We start from the raw sequence: 16,196 nt of genomic DNA on the forward strand, positions 1-16,196 counted from the left end.
CTGCCAGAAAAAATTCCAGGGAGCCCTCTGCTGAAGGATGGAGAATAATTATTTAATCCCAGTACCCTGATTTTATGCTTAGACTCCTTTTAGTCTAAACCTTTGAACCTGCATAAGTGAAGTACTAGCACCCTCCCCTCTGCAGCTCCTCAGCACGGGGAAGGATCCAGCTCCGCCTATTGGCCTGGGTTTGCTGTGTATTAGCTCAGCTGTTTAAATTACCCCATCTCTGTTACAGCACATCTGACTGCAGCTCTCCATTATTTATAGCCTTCTATTGGCAAACTCTTTTTCGTTGCTGTCATCCAAGTTTGTCTGTAGGTTCCATAACCATGGGGATGTTAGCACTGATGGCTGTAGTACCCTAGTATTAATCGATCTCGACCTTTTATTCCCTGACCTGTCTCTAGTTTCCAACCCAGTGGGCCAGTGTTGCACTCACATGCTGTGTCTCCTCATTTTGAACAGTAGGCTCCAATGTGGAACTTTTGCCTAAGTGGCTGCAGGAGGGAAACCATGTGTGTATGTCAGAGCCTTAAAGAGTCTAACACACAAAATATCTTGTTTTAGAAATAGCCCAGCCAGTTACTCAGAATGCAACGAAAACAGGTTTGTATAAGGCAGTGTGTGATTTTACATCTTGTGGCATGAAAAATATCCTTGCCATCCATTCAAAGCCCCTGGAGCTCAGCAGCGGCTGTCTCTGTAGGGCTGTTTGTTTAGCCTTGTCTCTCTCTGTTGCCCCACCTCTGCTTCTAGAGCACTATCTTCCTCAGTCCCCCCTCCCTATTCTTTTAAGGCCCTGTGTTGCCTTTCTTCTTCTTCAACAGCCTAGAATGCCAGCATTGGAAAGCTAATAATAGGGACATGATTTTACTCCTCATTGAAAGGCATTCTGGACAAAGTTAAAAGGAAGCTATCAAGTAGATTTAGGCCCAAACCCTGAGGCTTTATTAAAACAAATAAACCCAAATATGATCAGAAACATTTTCATGATTTAAATTTCTCATCAGTGATGGGCATTATTTTATTCATCCCCTTAGGTTTTCATTCCCAATAGCATTGGGGGTGAGGTGGAGGTGGGCAGGTGGATTAGGAGAACCAGGAGGTGAAAATGAGCAGTCTAGTTTTGCTGTGAGTGAAATGGGAAAATGAAACAGTCTAAATTCTGCAAAGTAAACTGGTCTATCAGATTGCTTCAGTTTTAATCTACATGGCACTACTGGTAACACGTAAGGGAATGTGTGAGGTTTTTAAAATATGTTTATTCACTTGACAGAGCCCCTTTCAACCTTTGCAGGGTCTGGGGAAAAAAACATCTGATCATAGTACAATTCAAAATGCTCTGTGCAATATCTCTGCCCAGTCCTTTTTATTTTCTGTGAAAGATTCACCTCTTCTGCAACTGACCTAAGAACAGTCTAGCTGCAATGTGAACCCAGGACATAACCCCATTTCCCTCTGCCGTTTGGTCCAGCCAGCAGATGTCCCCGAATGTTGGCTAGTGAGCTTACCATAGGAAATGTTCGTACACTTTGCAAATCTCATTGTATCAGTCCATTCATCCCCATTCCAGTGCAGAAACATCACACTTTTATGATGTGCTTGAACTTCTCCATGGACCCAGAGAGCCAAAGCCCCATTCCTCTCCTGAACTCTGGTCTCCTACGTCACAGAACACTGCTGGCCCAGTGCTGAACCTGGCTCAATACCTAATGTCTTCATCAAAATGAGAGGAGCACAAGAAGCAAGACAGGAGAATGCCATGTGTAATGTATTTAAGTAGAAACTCTAAATGACAGGCAACTGGGATTGACTCCAGCCCAATCAGGAAGCCTGCTGGGATCTTAGCCCTCATAGGGTCTGGCTTGCTCAGTGTAGTTAAGGGCAGACTTAGTAGGAGTGGAGGGGATGATGAGAATACTTCGGAAGAACAAGCCTGAGGAAATGACACATGCCGACAAGCGAGCACAGTTGGAACAGGTAGCGATGGATCTGAATTACTGAAATGGCAAGCAAATGATGACTGGAAATGCGCATGTGACTTGAAGACCTGGCAAGAAGGCAGGCAAGGCTGGAGCACAGTGAGGCAAGACGGTGGCTGCAAATCATAGGATTCCCTGCAGAAGAGGCAGTTTTCTATAAGTACCTGAGTGCCAAAGTTCTTCCCCTGTAGTGTTTGCTGAATGAGCATTTTCCAAGGGCATCTTTCTGGACATGGTCTCAAGGAAGTAGCAGGGTCTGGGGTGCCACAACCTCTCAGTTTGTGTTCATTGAACATCTGGGACAAAATCCATCCCTGGTATAAGCCCAGTGAAGCCAAGAGAGTTAAACTAGCAGCCTAGCAGTTATGTATCTGTGATCAACATCTGTGCTTCGTTGCCTTTGCTCCATTTTGTACTCACAGCTTGTTAAACTCCCCTATAGTTCTTTCTGTTCCTTAACTCTTCCCAGACTCATTCCACCTGTCTCGTCAGCTTTTTCTAGCTTCCTCCGGCTTCTTTTTCATCTCTCTCTCATTCTATTCTAACCATGCTTCACCAATAAACGCTTTCACACTTGCCCTCCTATGTGCCTACTTATGATCTCCGTTTAAGGTTCCCTTTTATATCTTCATCCCACATGATATTAACTCAGCTCTGGCAACAACTTTTCCTGGCTCTAAAGGTCACGAACATTGTACCGTTACGAGAAGGCCAGAAAAATCTTGTCGGCTAACAATGTAAATTTCCTGCAGGCAAAATTCTATAAAGCCACCCGCCCAGCAAACGCTGCGATTCCATCACATGCTTTGCAAACACAGCAGAGAGGAATAAATACTAAAGCTGGGGGGAGGGAGGTGTTCACTATGAAATTCCTGTAGCTCTTGGGTGTTAGCCCAGGTGCATAATGAGTTGCTGATGAGGGCTGCTCTTTCCTTAGGTGATGAGACACGAAAACTCCAGCATTCTGGAACTGGATGGAAAAGAGGTCTCTGTATTCACTCCTTCAAAGCCCAGGGAGAAGTGGCTGCGCAAGAGGACGCATGTGAAGCTAAGGGTAATGCTGTTTCTATTACATGTCTCTCCAAGGGAAACTACTGTTAAATATGATTTGGCTAGATTTGGACCTGTAATAAAAACAATATTAAAGTTAACCAGTATGGGTACAACTCTGTTACTGCTCATGGACTCCACAATTACATGGGGGTGGAGAGATTGCATTGCAGTAATCGTATGTGTCAGTGAGATATCCCAGTTATAGATTTCTGGAAGAGACAGACACTCTCTCTGCAACAAGGTCTCCTCCATATAAAATACTAAGTGTTGGCTGTAGGTCAAGAAAGGAGACGGAATTGTTTCAAAGCCTGGTGTCCTAAATTGTCTGTACAGTAACTGTCATTCCCTGGAGTTCGTGAATCCAGAGGACAAGAAACTTTTCTGATTTCCATGAGCGGGACGTTTGTTTAGCCAGCAATAATCTGCTGACAGTAATTTTTCCTCCTAATTTGAAGGTGCAACATACAGAATTTTGCACCACAAGGAATCAGATTTTCAAGATGTTCTGTGTCACTGACTACACAGTATTTGTGCCCAAAGGGTCTGGAGTAGTATTACTAGAGAGTGACAGTATCCTTGTGTGATATCATGGCATATGCATGCATAAAGGCCCAGAATTTCAAAGGACAATCGTCGTTTTTGCAGACACAAATTTTTCCTGTAAGGAGTGGCAGCAGGGAAACCAAGTAGAGGTCCCTTCTCAAAAAATGCCCAGGATCAATTAACTGTAGGTGCAAATTCTACCATTTAGATGACTAGGTAATTAACTGCACCCAGACATCAACTGCTTGGCCAAATGCATTAGGATCCACACCCACAATTGATTGTGGGTGCAAATCATGTGGTCATAAATTACTGTAGCTAAAACGGAGACCAAGTGCAGAAGGCCCTTTAAAAGTCTTGTCCTAAATGTACAATACTTTTTTTCCTTTAAAAATGTGTTGTTTAATACAGATATAGATATATAATAGTGTGGGGAGAGAAAGGATGTCATAAGAAGAAAATTACTCCTCCAAAAACTCCTGGTTGTCCATGCGTTCGGCATTACTATCACTATAGCAGCTTTTTCCTGTAAACTCTGCATTAACCATGAGGTTCTGCTGGGAATCTAACTAGGTTTGTTCTGTTTTTCCCCTGACATCTGCAGAATGTCACAGCCAACCACAGAATAAATGATGCCATCGCTAATGAAGACGGACCCCAGACCTTGACAGGAAGGTTTATGTATGGGCCGTTAGATATGGTCACGCTCACTGGGGAAAAGGTACATTTGTCTTAAGTGTGAATTGCCCATAAACAGCAGAAGATGTAGGCAGTGGTAGTTGCTGGTCAATGCTCCTTTTGTATCTGTAAACATTAAGAGAGAGAACTGTCCAGTTACCCGCACAATCAAACACCTTTGCCTGTGTCCATTAAGAACCCCCTCTGCCCAGCCTATCTATTGCATTACGCTAGAGAGAGATTTGAGGACGCCATGTTCAGAGCCAGGTTAGGATCCTGTCTAGTATGAAAGTTACTTAGTCCTGAACCTCCTTTGCCTCCCAGGTGGACATTCACATCATGACCCAGCCGCCATCTGGAGTGTGGATTTACTTTGACACCGAAATCAGCAACAGCAGTGGTCGGATTTCCTACGTTATCCCTGAGAACAAGCGTCTGGGGATTGGCGTATATCCCGTCAAGATGGTGGTCAGGTGCTATGCTTCAGGCTCATTTGGCTTAGCCCCCAGTTTGACAGGAACCTCTGAAATATGACTGTAGACACTTCTCGGTTACTCTGATTGCATGATAGACAATCCACATAAATGTTAACAGGTCAAGTGCAATTCTACCTGAAAAACGATTGTGTTTAAAAAGTGGCATGTTCTCATCAACCGCTCTTCTCCCTATTGTGTCGTCAGAGTCTGATCTGCTGACTTGACAGACAAAACAATTTTACTCTTGTTACCCTGCAACACCAGTGATGGGACAAAGAGCTGTATTCTGTTTTGCTTCCTGCATCATCATCAGCATTATTAACTAAGTTCCAATTGCTGGACCAGACTTTTCCTCCTTTTCCAGATGTGCAACTTCATTGTCTTCAATGGAACTGTACAGCTGCGCACACCTTGAAGACTGTAAACTTGCACTTGCCCAGGTTCCCCTAAGGGCAGAGCCTTTGTTATTAGTGATGGTGCACAATGCAGAAAGTCTCCCACTTGACTTTTGGATCACCAGGTTTCAGAGAGAGCAGTGCCAAAAAGCGTCTTGACATTGGTGAACTGAGCAAATCTGCTCTAGAGGCATTGAAACACACCAAAACTGGAACCCCCCACAACACTAGTCCAAGTCACTGTAATTATATTCATCTAACATATAGGCATTTTCTGTGGGGCTCTCGCTGTAGTATCATTAATGACTGGGGCAGATTTTTAAAGATATTTTATAGGTACCTGGTGGGATTTTCATAAGTGCCCAACTACCATTGGGGAAAGGCCCTGCACTGCCTCTCAATGGAAGTTAGGTGCTTTTGGAACTCCCGCTTGGCAGCTATCTGCAAATTTAGGTGCCTAAATACCTTTAAAAATATGTCCCTTTATCCTTACAATAACACTCCCAGGTAGGAAATCATTAGCATCGTCCATTTGACACATGGGTAACGGAGGCACAGAAAGATGACTTGCCAAATCAGGAATAGAAGCCATATCTCCTGAGTCTTATTCCAGTGCCTTACCCACAAGACCTTCCTTCCTCTCCAAGTACATACCTATCAGACCAGTGGATAGTCTTCTCCACTTGTGCTGAGATACAGACACAACAGGCCAGATCTGCAGCTGTTATAAATCAGAGTAACTCTGAAATCCTGTATTTGTGCTGGAAATGGCCCATCTTGATTATCATGCACATTGTAGGGAGAGTGGTCGCTTTGGATGAGCTATTACCAGCAGGAGAGTGAGTTTGTGGGGGGGGGGCGGAGGGTGAGAAAACCTGGATTTGTGCTGGAAATGGCCCACCTTGATTATCATACACATTTTAAAGAGAGTGGTCACTTTGGATGGGCTATTACCAGCAGGAGAGTGAGTTTGTGTGGGGGGGGCGGAGGGTGAGAAAACCTGGATTTGTGCTGGAAATGGCCCAACTTGATGATCACTTTAGATAAGCTATTACCAGCAGGAGAGTGGGGTGGGAGGAGGTATTGTTTCATGGTCTCTGTGTATATATAACGTCTTCTGCAGTTTCCACAGTATGCATCCGATGAAGTGAGCTGTAGCTCATGAAAGCTCATGCTCAAATAAATTGGTTAGTCTCTAAGGTGCCACAAGTACTCCTTTTCTTTCTGAAATCAGTGAATCTGTGATGATGATTTACCTCAGCTGAGACAATCTGACCCTTAAGACACAGCAAGTGTAGGGCCTTAGCAGAATTGTGTGTGTGAAGTGATGGCAAGATCTGGCCCTTAATTCTGCATTCCCTGGTCATTTACAATGCTTGCTGAATTGGTATTGCAAATGGGTCTTGTAGCTTTAATCTCTCAGTCAGGTTTGTCCTCTGTTCTTAACCCCCCTATTCCTTTCCATTTAGGGGTGACCACACATATGCAGATAGCTATATCACCGTTCTACCTAAGGGGACAGAATTTGTGGTCTTCAGCATTGATGGTTCCTTTGCAGCCAGCGTGTCTATAATGGGGAGTGACCCCAAAGTCAGAGCTGGCGCAGTTGATGTTGTAAGGTCAGTGGCAGGGGAGAGGTCTGGGGGAAATGCTTTCATATTAAATGAATATTTTAACCCTATTGCAAATATAGGTCCATAATACTGTTGTTTTTTTCCCCACTAGGCACTGGCAAGACCTTGGCTACCTCATTATCTATGTCACAGGCCGACCTGATATGCAGAAGCAAAGGGTGGTGGCATGGTTAGCACAGCACAATTTCCCCCATGGGATAGTCTCATTCTGTGATGGGCTTGTCCATGACCCACTGCGGCACAAGGCCAACTTCCTGAAAACCCTCATTACAGACGTAAGCAAGGCCAACTTCCTGAAAACCCTCATTACAGACATAAGCATGAGCTGTCCTGAGATGTGAGCAAAGCGTGGGTTCATCCACGGCTTAGTCAAGTCCTGACCTGCAGTGGGACATTAACCTGCATTCATTTGATTTTTAGCCACCCTCACCCCTTTCTTTATTTTCTTACTCCACAAAGGTGCCTGTGCAGTTAAAATGTGTTCACTTCATTCTGCACGGTCTTGCTGCAATCCTTGCTGCTTCCATTACGAAATGCCTATTGCCGTAGAAGAAATCATGATTCTTGTGCTTTTTCCCCACCTGCTTAGTGCATTTCTGGATGCCTGTCATATCTGCACATAAAGGGATGCTTTACAGATAGAGGGCCATCAAAGAGATTGTGACTTGCAGCCAACCAAAACCCAGAATTCAAACCTGTCTCCATATTGGGCCGAATCCAAATACCCCAATATCTGGGAAAATTTGGACTGGAATCTCCATGTTTGTGAACGTTAAGATCTGGGGCTTGGGTGAGGTCCGTTATATAGATGCAAAGTTCAGATTCAAAGTTCCAGTTCAGAGGCTTGGGGTGGACTTATCTCTATTTGGAGAGTTGGGCTATGTTAGCACTTGGATGAAAAGACCTTTAAGGAACATCCAGGCAGGATTGGTGGTGGGGGATCTTCTCTCAGACAGGAATGAATGAATGCCCTCTTGTGGTGCTGAGGGTGCATACCATTCTTTAGTTGAAACAAAACCAATATGGTCATTAGAAATCCCTTAGCACTTTTTGCAAGAGAAGGCTTGTTCACCTTGTTGTCATGGCCAGATGCCAACTGAGGTAGTTACATTCAATCTCCCTAAATTCCTCCTGTAGTTGACCGTTAGTGAAGTCCTTTGAGATCCTTGGATGCAGGATTCTATAGAAGTGCCATATAATTTCCTTTATCTTTTGAAGACTGTGCTTTGCAGGGCTTAAGAGGACCTCCAGGTCTCCATCTCCCACTGCTTTGAGAATTGTAGAGAATTGTGGTAGTATAGGGTGATGCATGTAGTACTGAGAAGAAAGTGCTGGTTCAGGTGACAGCAGAGCAGCTAGGGAGGGGCTTTGACAGATCAGTGAATGTTACAAGAGGTGGCAGGACTTCAGTCCATGCCTTGCTAAGATATTGATGTTGTCAGGCATATCAAAACATGTGAGTTTGCCCGGCAGCAGCCAACTGATGATGATATGGCACTGCTACAGCGCCTTCCCTTGGAGGATCTCAAAGCACTTTATTGCTATTGATCAACCATCCTTCACAACACCTCTGATGTAGGTAAATAATATCCCCCTTTTACAGCTAGAGAATCTGAGACACAGAGCTGAGTTGCCCGTCACAGAGAGGATCATCTGAAGAGCCAGTCTTAGAACCCAGGAGTCCTAGCTTTCTGCTCTAACCATGAGATCACTTTGCCTCTCTCCAGCAAAGACTGAGCATACTCTTTGTAGCAGTGCACAACCAAGGAAGTAAATAGGAGTTAACTTCTTGGTTTGTACTCCCTTATTAACGTGAAGAGTGAGGGAGCAAAATCAATGGCATGGTTCTGTAAGACATTACAGAGTATCCACAACCCCGTTCAAATGTTCCCCTCACAAGATCTGGCTCTCACTCAGCATGGAAAATAACCACCCAGTTTTAAAGAGGCTGTTGGTGCCAAGGAGACCAGACAGAGTGTAATAAATGTAAAAGGAATAGAAAGGCACCAACTTGCCTGCATGTCGTTAAACCCAGTCAATCCAAAAGGTTGTTATAGAGAGTGGAAAATGAGGTACAAAATAAAACCTACTGCACAGACTCTGTTTTTAAAGACTAGCACCGTGCGCTCTTCGCCTGTGGGGATGCCCCAAGGTCATACTGCATACATTACCTGACTCTAAGTGGAGAGAGTGCAGAAAAGAGCAACAAGAATGATCAGCGAGCTGGAGGAAAGATCACATGTGCCATATATCTGCAGTTTGGGTATAGGATGACTCAGAATAGGACGTGCTAAATGTCTACTGCATGAGGAGGTGTAAATTGCAAGGAGGGAAAGGAGTTATTTAGGAATGTAACTAGGAGGAATGGCTTCAAAGAGTTAAGAGTGTGAACATTTATGTCTGAATATCAGAAAAACTTCCTAACTATGAGATCTACTTGTTGTAGGAACGGAAGTGGTGGAAGCTTTTTAGCTTGTGACATTTAAAACTGGACTGAGCTGAATACTAGAAAATATGTTGAGGGGATTGATTCTACCCTGGCCTCTGGGATGGGAGTAGATGTCACTGCTAGGGCTTTTCGAGCTCTAATATCAATGCGTCTGCGAAGTGCAGTCTTTGGACAGACTTCCATAATGTCATATTTCAGCCTGGTAACTGATGGGCTTTTATCATGTCTTAGACCTAGGTTGTTCGAATTTCCCCTTTATTTCAGTGATAAATCAGGCCTAATTAATGGGGCCATCTTGGTTATCTAGCCCACTGGATCAGACATGCCATTGTCTAGCATAGTGAAACAGTTTCCATTATTCTAGGGCCAGTGTGCCTTATTCTCCCTAGACCTTGACAAAATGAAAGCCCATCATTAAATACTGAACACAATGACTGTTGGAATCAGCCTTTAACTTGACATCTAAGTCCGAATGTCAAGAGCGAGCTGTCTTTGGAACCCCCTTGTTACAGAAGATGCCATATTATTATCCCTTGTTGGAAATCTACCTTTCCAGAGGGCACAAAGGTTCACAGATTTGCTACAATGGGTCTTTGGCCAGCTTGCAGCTCTCCAGGCAGAACCAGATGGATCCATGCTTGGCACCAGGATAAGCACCTCCTCCTGCAGAGCCCCACCAGTTTTATTCCACCGCCACAGCTGCAAAATGATCTTCTCAAATGTCTGGCTAAAGAGTAAATGAAATCTTCTGCTCTGTGGGAACAGAGCAGTAACTACTAATGGGTAGAAAAATCCAGTGCATCATGCAAGGTGATATGCATAGTTGTCTGTCTAAACCACCGCAAAATCCAACAAAATTAGATATGCAGTCTGGCTAACCCAGCCACCAGACTAGTGCTGTGGTCTCTCGGTGGAAGGGAATTCTTCATATAAACAGTTACTGAATATAATTGAAAAATGCTCCCTCCCTGGCTAGCGTTTACAAAACTCCTTGGAACAGAGCTGTGGAGCGTGCCACACAAAGAAAGGACATTAGGTAAACATAGCTACATTCCTATTGTACTTCCTACTTCATTCTGCCCTTGTATTCTGCAGAACAGCTAGAACAGTAATCGGCCTATAGTACAAACCCTCAGCACTGCTGTTGGTTAATTAGTACATATCTCTGCAGAGCATTGTCCAGGTGGGACTTGCAGTGCACTCTTGACTGCATATTCCCACAATCACTGTGAAAAAGCCAAGCGTGCTGAGCAGTGTCATAGAATAAACGTTCCCTCTTCCCACAGCTCCACATGAGGATCCACGCCGCATACGGATCCACTAAGGATATTTCGGTCTACAGCTCCATTAGTTTGCCACCCACGCACATCTATATTGTTGGCCGACCAACCAAGAAATTACAGCACCAGTGTCAGGTAGGAATCCAGGTTAGTTTGTCTGTAGAACACTCCAGTGGCTGATGCTGTCCCTACTGGAGTTAGTGGGAGTTCAGACACTAACTTCACCAGGAGCAAGATCAGACTATTTTGTAAAGAGGAAGTTCCCACACACCAGGATCCCTCCGCATCTCTCTGAGAGGTGTGAGGGTTCCTTGCTTTATGCATCACCGCTATGGAAATAACAGAGTGAAAACACCAGTTGCTGTTCCACTGCATTGTGCTTTGTAGTGTTATATAATTAGATTTTCTTTTAAATGAAGTCCTGTCCACTTAAAAATCCCCCTTTTGTCTGAACTTGTCCCTGCCGTTACTCAGGCTGAGTAAAGCTGAAGATCAGAAGGGGGGGAGGGGGGTTCGCTGTAGAGCTGGTTTCTGTTGTGCGTGTACCAGCACCATGTGTCACTGTCGATTGCCTCCCCCGTACAGGGTCAGTCAGTTCCCTCTGTTGTTTTTGTGGGATTTTCACAAAGCAGCAGAGGAAAGAAACATTTAAGAAAGTGATTGTCAAACCACAACTGAAAGAGGGACTTGTAGATAGATGTGGGATCTGAACTGACTGTGACTCCATTTTTTTTTTTGAAAGTTGCTTGATTTCAAGTTGACTCTGTCCTGTAAAACCCCCTGACCTATTGTTTCACAGTTCATTACTGAGGGGTACGCAGCCCACCTTGCCCAGCTGGAGTATAATCATCGCTCCCGGCCTGCCAAAAACACGACCCGGATGGCACTGAGAAAAGGCAGCTTTGGTCTCCCCAGCCAGCCAGATTTCCTGCGCAAGAGGAATCATTTGCTACGTACCATCTCCTCACAGCCCACGGGGGCGAGCGGGAATGCCAGCCACAGACCTGAACGAACGCAAAGCCAGTCAGACAGCGATAGGGAGAGAGAGCGGGAGCGCAGCCAAAGGAGCATGAGCATTGCCACTGGGTGCTGGGGCCGGAGCGCAGCCTCAAAACTGGACTCTGGCACTTCAGGTCAGAAGTAGAGCCAGCCAGGAGCCAGTGACAGTCGGCCACAGCCGCCGGAGGAGGAAACAGAAGGAATAAAGGACAAGGCCAGCAGTGTGAGATGGAAGGGTAAATATGGTGCTACTCTCTAACAACAACATGGTATGCTAGGAGGAAAGGCTGGTGTATTTTCCACATGGAATTTGCAGGCCTTAAAATGGCGTGTTGGGTTTGCAGAGCACTAGCCCGAAAAACCATTTGAAATTAGGGAACCAAGGGGGAAAACAAACAGTTTCCAGATCAAGACCATGCTCTCCTCTGCCTCCTTTTCTTATCCAGGTTTAGTGACTGTAAATATGTGCCTCCCTCACCTTCTTAGCCATCAATCAGATACACGTGACTGAGTGTGATCCTCAGTGCCATGTGGTGGAAGGGGAAGAAGTCTGGTTAGACCTTTCACTTGGGTTGTTCCATTAGCCAGACTGAGAGAGACTGCTGGATACCAGCACTTTTTTGTGTTTTTAAACTAAGCATGTCATTTCCAAGGTGCAGAGAGGCTGAAATGAGAGGCTTCTGCTGCACTGGGTGAAGCAATCAAGTGTTTTACATGTGCAGAGAGCTTAGAATTTATCCACTTTGTACCCAGGAGGATGTATATCAGCAAAGCATTAATGAAGTATCAACTGCTGTTGATAGGAGCCGTATGTCAGCAGATTGATGCTCTAGAAAGTGGGGTCATTAGTTTTTTGGTTTTGCTTTAAACATTTTGAAAGGTGATGGAATTTAATGTATTAAGCTATTCAAAAAAACAAGGAGTTTTGTTTTAGCTGTTAACAACATCAGCCACTTACTTTACTGTATAGTTCTCCAAGTATTATTGCTGTATATTATTTCAGAAACTAACCACCATATATTTGCAAGTGTCTGAAAGTACTCAACAGCTAGATTGCACTGCATTTCTTGTCATCAAAATGCAGGGTCCAAATATTTCACCACTATCCCCCACTCAGAGACATTTCTTCTTCCCAGGTTCTCTCCAATATCAGTAACAGCTTTCACGGGAATTAGACTTGCTTTTTTTAACTGTAGTTATTCAACTGTAAAACCTCATTGTTTTTGCACTGATAATTTTTAGAATGGAGACCTGTTACCATCTCATGTAGCTACACCTAACTGTTTGTAGTGCATGACAATTAAATATTTCTAAGCCAGGGTGGGTGGGGGTGTGTGTGTATATATATATATATGTGTGTGTGTGTGTGTGTATATATATATATATAGATAGATTTGTGCAAAAGTTTTTCAACAGTAAGGAGACTGTAAGGAAGTGTGCCAACTAAGTTGTGCAAGCTTAAGAAAAGGCCATATCTTAATTTTCCTAGCCTCTCTTTCAGTCGATGTGTCTGAGCTGATGGTTTAATGCGCTGCCATGACCTGAATCTCTCTCTTGCACTGGGCATGCAAGGGTCTGGGAGCATTGCAGAGGTGACATTTCCAGTCTGCAGGATAATGTGCTCTGCTGCTTGCTAGCGACAAGGAGATTGTAAGCCACAAGGTATTCAAAGGTGAAGGACATAATTTAACGAGGAGCAGAGGAGAACAGTGCCTAGAACAGAGGGGTTGCCTGAAAGCCCCTTAGCCCTGCCCCCCTCCCAGGTCAAACTAGCCAGGATTCTGAATTTTCAGCCTCAGTGAAGGGCGCAGTTTTCTGCTTGCACACACCAACTTGGGTATGGGAAATATCCAAACTGGGTGGATATTTGGGGCTCCCACCTGCCTATTTCACATGAAGATTTTATATTCATAGCACATTCATTGGCTAAGTATTGTCCTGCTTTCCTCCACCACAATATACTATGTTTATATCACTTTCTACTTACAAGGATCTTATTTATAATCGATTTTTTAGACTGCTTCATTTTATTAACGGTTTCAGTACGAAGTGTAGCACCTCTGCACCGAGACGCAAAGCACTGTGAGCTCTGCTCTGCTACCTGGCTCAGAGCTGCAGCAGGCAAACACGTCACTCATCCAGACATCAAAAATCTATTTCATGACTACGGCTTAGACCTCAAGTTTCAAAACGAACTTAGAATGTGTGCTCTATCCCTACAGTGATCTAAAGAGGACAGTGTTTAACTACTGAGAATGTCCATGTTGATGGAGCTTTAATAGATCCACCCGCAAACACAGTGCATCTCATTTACTCTTAGCCTCATTGCAAACTACTACGCCATTCATCTTTGATAATTATATTACAGAACATCCGTACAGATTTTTACTACTGAAAAAATTACTTCCCTTTCTGCTGACTCAGCCTAGTTACCTTGAATGTATATCCAAAGCTACTGGCTAAAAATGTGAATTGTGTCATAGCTTTTTGCTAGTTGAATATTGTACCAAACTGTTGCCATCTGACTTAGAAGCAAGCCGCAGTCCATTCTGTAAAGTAACCAAACCATGATCACAAAGCGTATTTGCAAATTTGGATATGGCCTTTACAAAGTTCAATCTTACTCTGAAAGAAGAGTCCACAAACCAAGGCATGACATGTACTTTTTTTTCAAAATGCAGATGAGCTGTTAACATTTTCTTGTGTGTAGATAGTGTAAAACTGAGGATAATGTAAATGTTAAAAAAACAAAAGTGGGTATATACAAAGTGAAAGTTATTTATTTTGTGTAGAGAAAAAGTGTCCGGAGGCAACAGAACCTTCAGAGATTATTAATATTAAAATGTAGCTTTTTTTTGTTTCAGGCATTATGTACAAAGCAATTATTTTATGGACCAAGTTTAATGTAACTGTCAATGACCGCAGAAGTGCAATATTATAATCACCTCTCCATCACTCCATATTTTAAACCAATAATAATCAGTGAGACTGACAATCGTAGCACCTGTGTTCTGACCCTTTGTTGAGCTTCTTGAATTTTTCAACCTCTCCCCCATCTGTTTCCATTGTAAGAATCCATACAGAGAAACAATCGTAGTGCAGAATCTTTGTTCATCACTGCAATAATATCAGACAATGTGGCCATGTATTAACATGACATATGCAGATAGGTTTTTTTCACCCATACAAGTACACTATAGTTCCCCGTGAATCTATCTTCTCATACATCCCTGTCTTATTATTGTCTATCTGAAGCAAAGATCAGTATATTACTCTGTCATTCTAAAAGCAATAGCAATAGTTTAACTTTTGTGTTTATAAACTGCTCTGAAATGTTCTAGGGAGTGATGCATGTGAAACAAAATGTCTTTCTAAATGCACAAAAGAGGCTCCATTGGGATACAGTTAGGGAAAGCTGAATGTATTTTCCATTCTTATTAAAGGGGCACTGTCAGGTTAAAGACCTTATTTACCTTTGTTACAAATAACAGTTCTGTGTTGTTTAAAACAGAAGGAATATTAAAAGTTTATTATACTTTTCACTGTTATGCTGGTTAGTTCCTTTTTGCATTCATCAGATTAGGCCAAGGAAAACAGACTAGTTGGTTCTGGTAACTATCACTTCCTGGTTCTCATGCACTCAGCACAAAACTGCAATGTTTATATTGTAAGCACTGAACAGAGATATTTATTTATTGGGTTTTTAAAAAACAACATCTGTTTCCACTGGAATTAAACATTCGAGGAAACATTTCTGTGGATTTTTTTTCCTAAAAAGCAGCTTTTCTATAATCTGAACGTTGGGACAGAAACCTGACCCTGTCCCTTTCCACTTTTTTTTTAAATCCAAACTGTCACTTTAATTCCTTGTTTTCTTCTTTTGATAAATCATTAAAAAGGAAAAATTTTACTACCAAAAAGAACGTGTATAGTGTTAGAAGATATGTTAAATGAAAACCAATAGCTAACCAAAGGGTTACGAACAACCTGCTCTTCCCACAAGCAACCTGCACTTCTTGTAGTACCCCTGCTCTTCAGGTATCTTCACCTTTGCTGCATTTTCCTATTAGTTCTAGAAGCCTTACATTTTTCTCCCTCCCCTTGTATGAAAACCCTGGATATCGATATCCTTGACCGTCAATTTTATATTCAATAATGTTCTATTTTATTTATAAAAAAATCTTTTAGGGATACAGATGGGGGGGAAAACTATGTCATGGCTTAATTTGACAGACACACCTGCACCCCACCAGGGAATGAGATTTAGATCTGAGTCTGCCTCTTCCTGGTTTTCATTTTGTGTATTATGTTGTGTGTGTAAAATACTGTTAAGATCTATTTGCTTGTATGTAACAAACCATAACTACTGTACAACTTCCTTCTCCTCCTTGCTGTTAGTGCATTGCTCTAATGCCTGGGTGTGCTTTGTGTACAGTAACTTTGTACATTACACAGATTAAAGAAATGGGAAGGCTACATTCTGTGTCTGCTTCTTTTGGTGACTTACAAACTGACAGTTAATGCATCACAAAAGCTAGGAATTGGGAACTGAAAATGATCCAGTTTAATGAAAGTGTCCAATGGAATTAGATGCCAAAGAAAAAGATGGCAAAGATGTGAACTGCTGAGCAGAAAAATAGAGGGGCTGAAAACATTGTCATGAGGCAAATGGAAACCAAACGGAAAAGAGAGAGACAATTACAA

General features: G+C 43.0%; 2 protein-coding genes across 23 annotated transcripts in view; one reads left to right on the plus strand and one right to left on the minus strand.

The window, feature by feature from the left end:
• The window catches only part of PITPNM2 (phosphatidylinositol transfer protein membrane associated 2), a 218,913-nt gene extending 202,945 nt beyond the window's left edge, over positions 1-15,968 (plus strand). For 15 of the 18 annotated variants that reach the window (XM_048821452.2, XM_048821451.2, XM_048821449.2 and 12 more), the window contains 7 exons: positions 2,923-3,039; positions 4,186-4,302; positions 4,584-4,732; positions 6,600-6,749; positions 6,856-7,039; positions 10,500-10,640; positions 11,293-15,968. In XM_048821452.2, coding sequence (XP_048677409.1) covers positions 2,923-3,039; positions 4,186-4,302; positions 4,584-4,732; positions 6,600-6,749; positions 6,856-7,039; positions 10,500-10,640; positions 11,293-11,637 — 1,203 coding nt within the window. In that variant the 3' untranslated portion in view covers positions 11,638-15,968. The remainder of the gene's footprint in view (positions 1-2,922; positions 3,040-4,185; positions 4,303-4,583; positions 4,733-6,599; positions 6,750-6,855; positions 7,040-10,499; positions 10,641-11,292) is intronic. The other 3 variants (XM_048821455.2, XM_048821463.2, XM_048821465.2) reach the window with 1 other exon arrangement.
• ARL6IP4 (ARF like GTPase 6 interacting protein 4) overlaps positions 1-16,196 on the minus strand; it is a 30,377-nt gene that overhangs the window by 2,632 nt on the left and 11,549 nt on the right. For 2 of the 5 annotated variants that reach the window (XR_012665084.1, XM_048821478.2), the window contains one exon: positions 14,255-14,609. The exons of the other annotated variants lie outside the window; for them this stretch is intronic. The gene's annotated coding sequence lies outside the window, so the exon portion shown is untranslated. Of the gene's footprint in view, positions 1-14,254; positions 14,610-16,196 lie in introns of those variants that run through there. 5 annotated transcript variants of the gene reach the window in all.

The sequence above is a fragment of the Caretta caretta genome, chromosome 15 (genome assembly GCF_965140235.1).
Source record: "Caretta caretta isolate rCarCar2 chromosome 15, rCarCar1.hap1, whole genome shotgun sequence".
In the NCBI taxonomy this organism is placed as follows: domain Eukaryota; kingdom Metazoa; phylum Chordata; order Testudines; family Cheloniidae; genus Caretta; species Caretta caretta.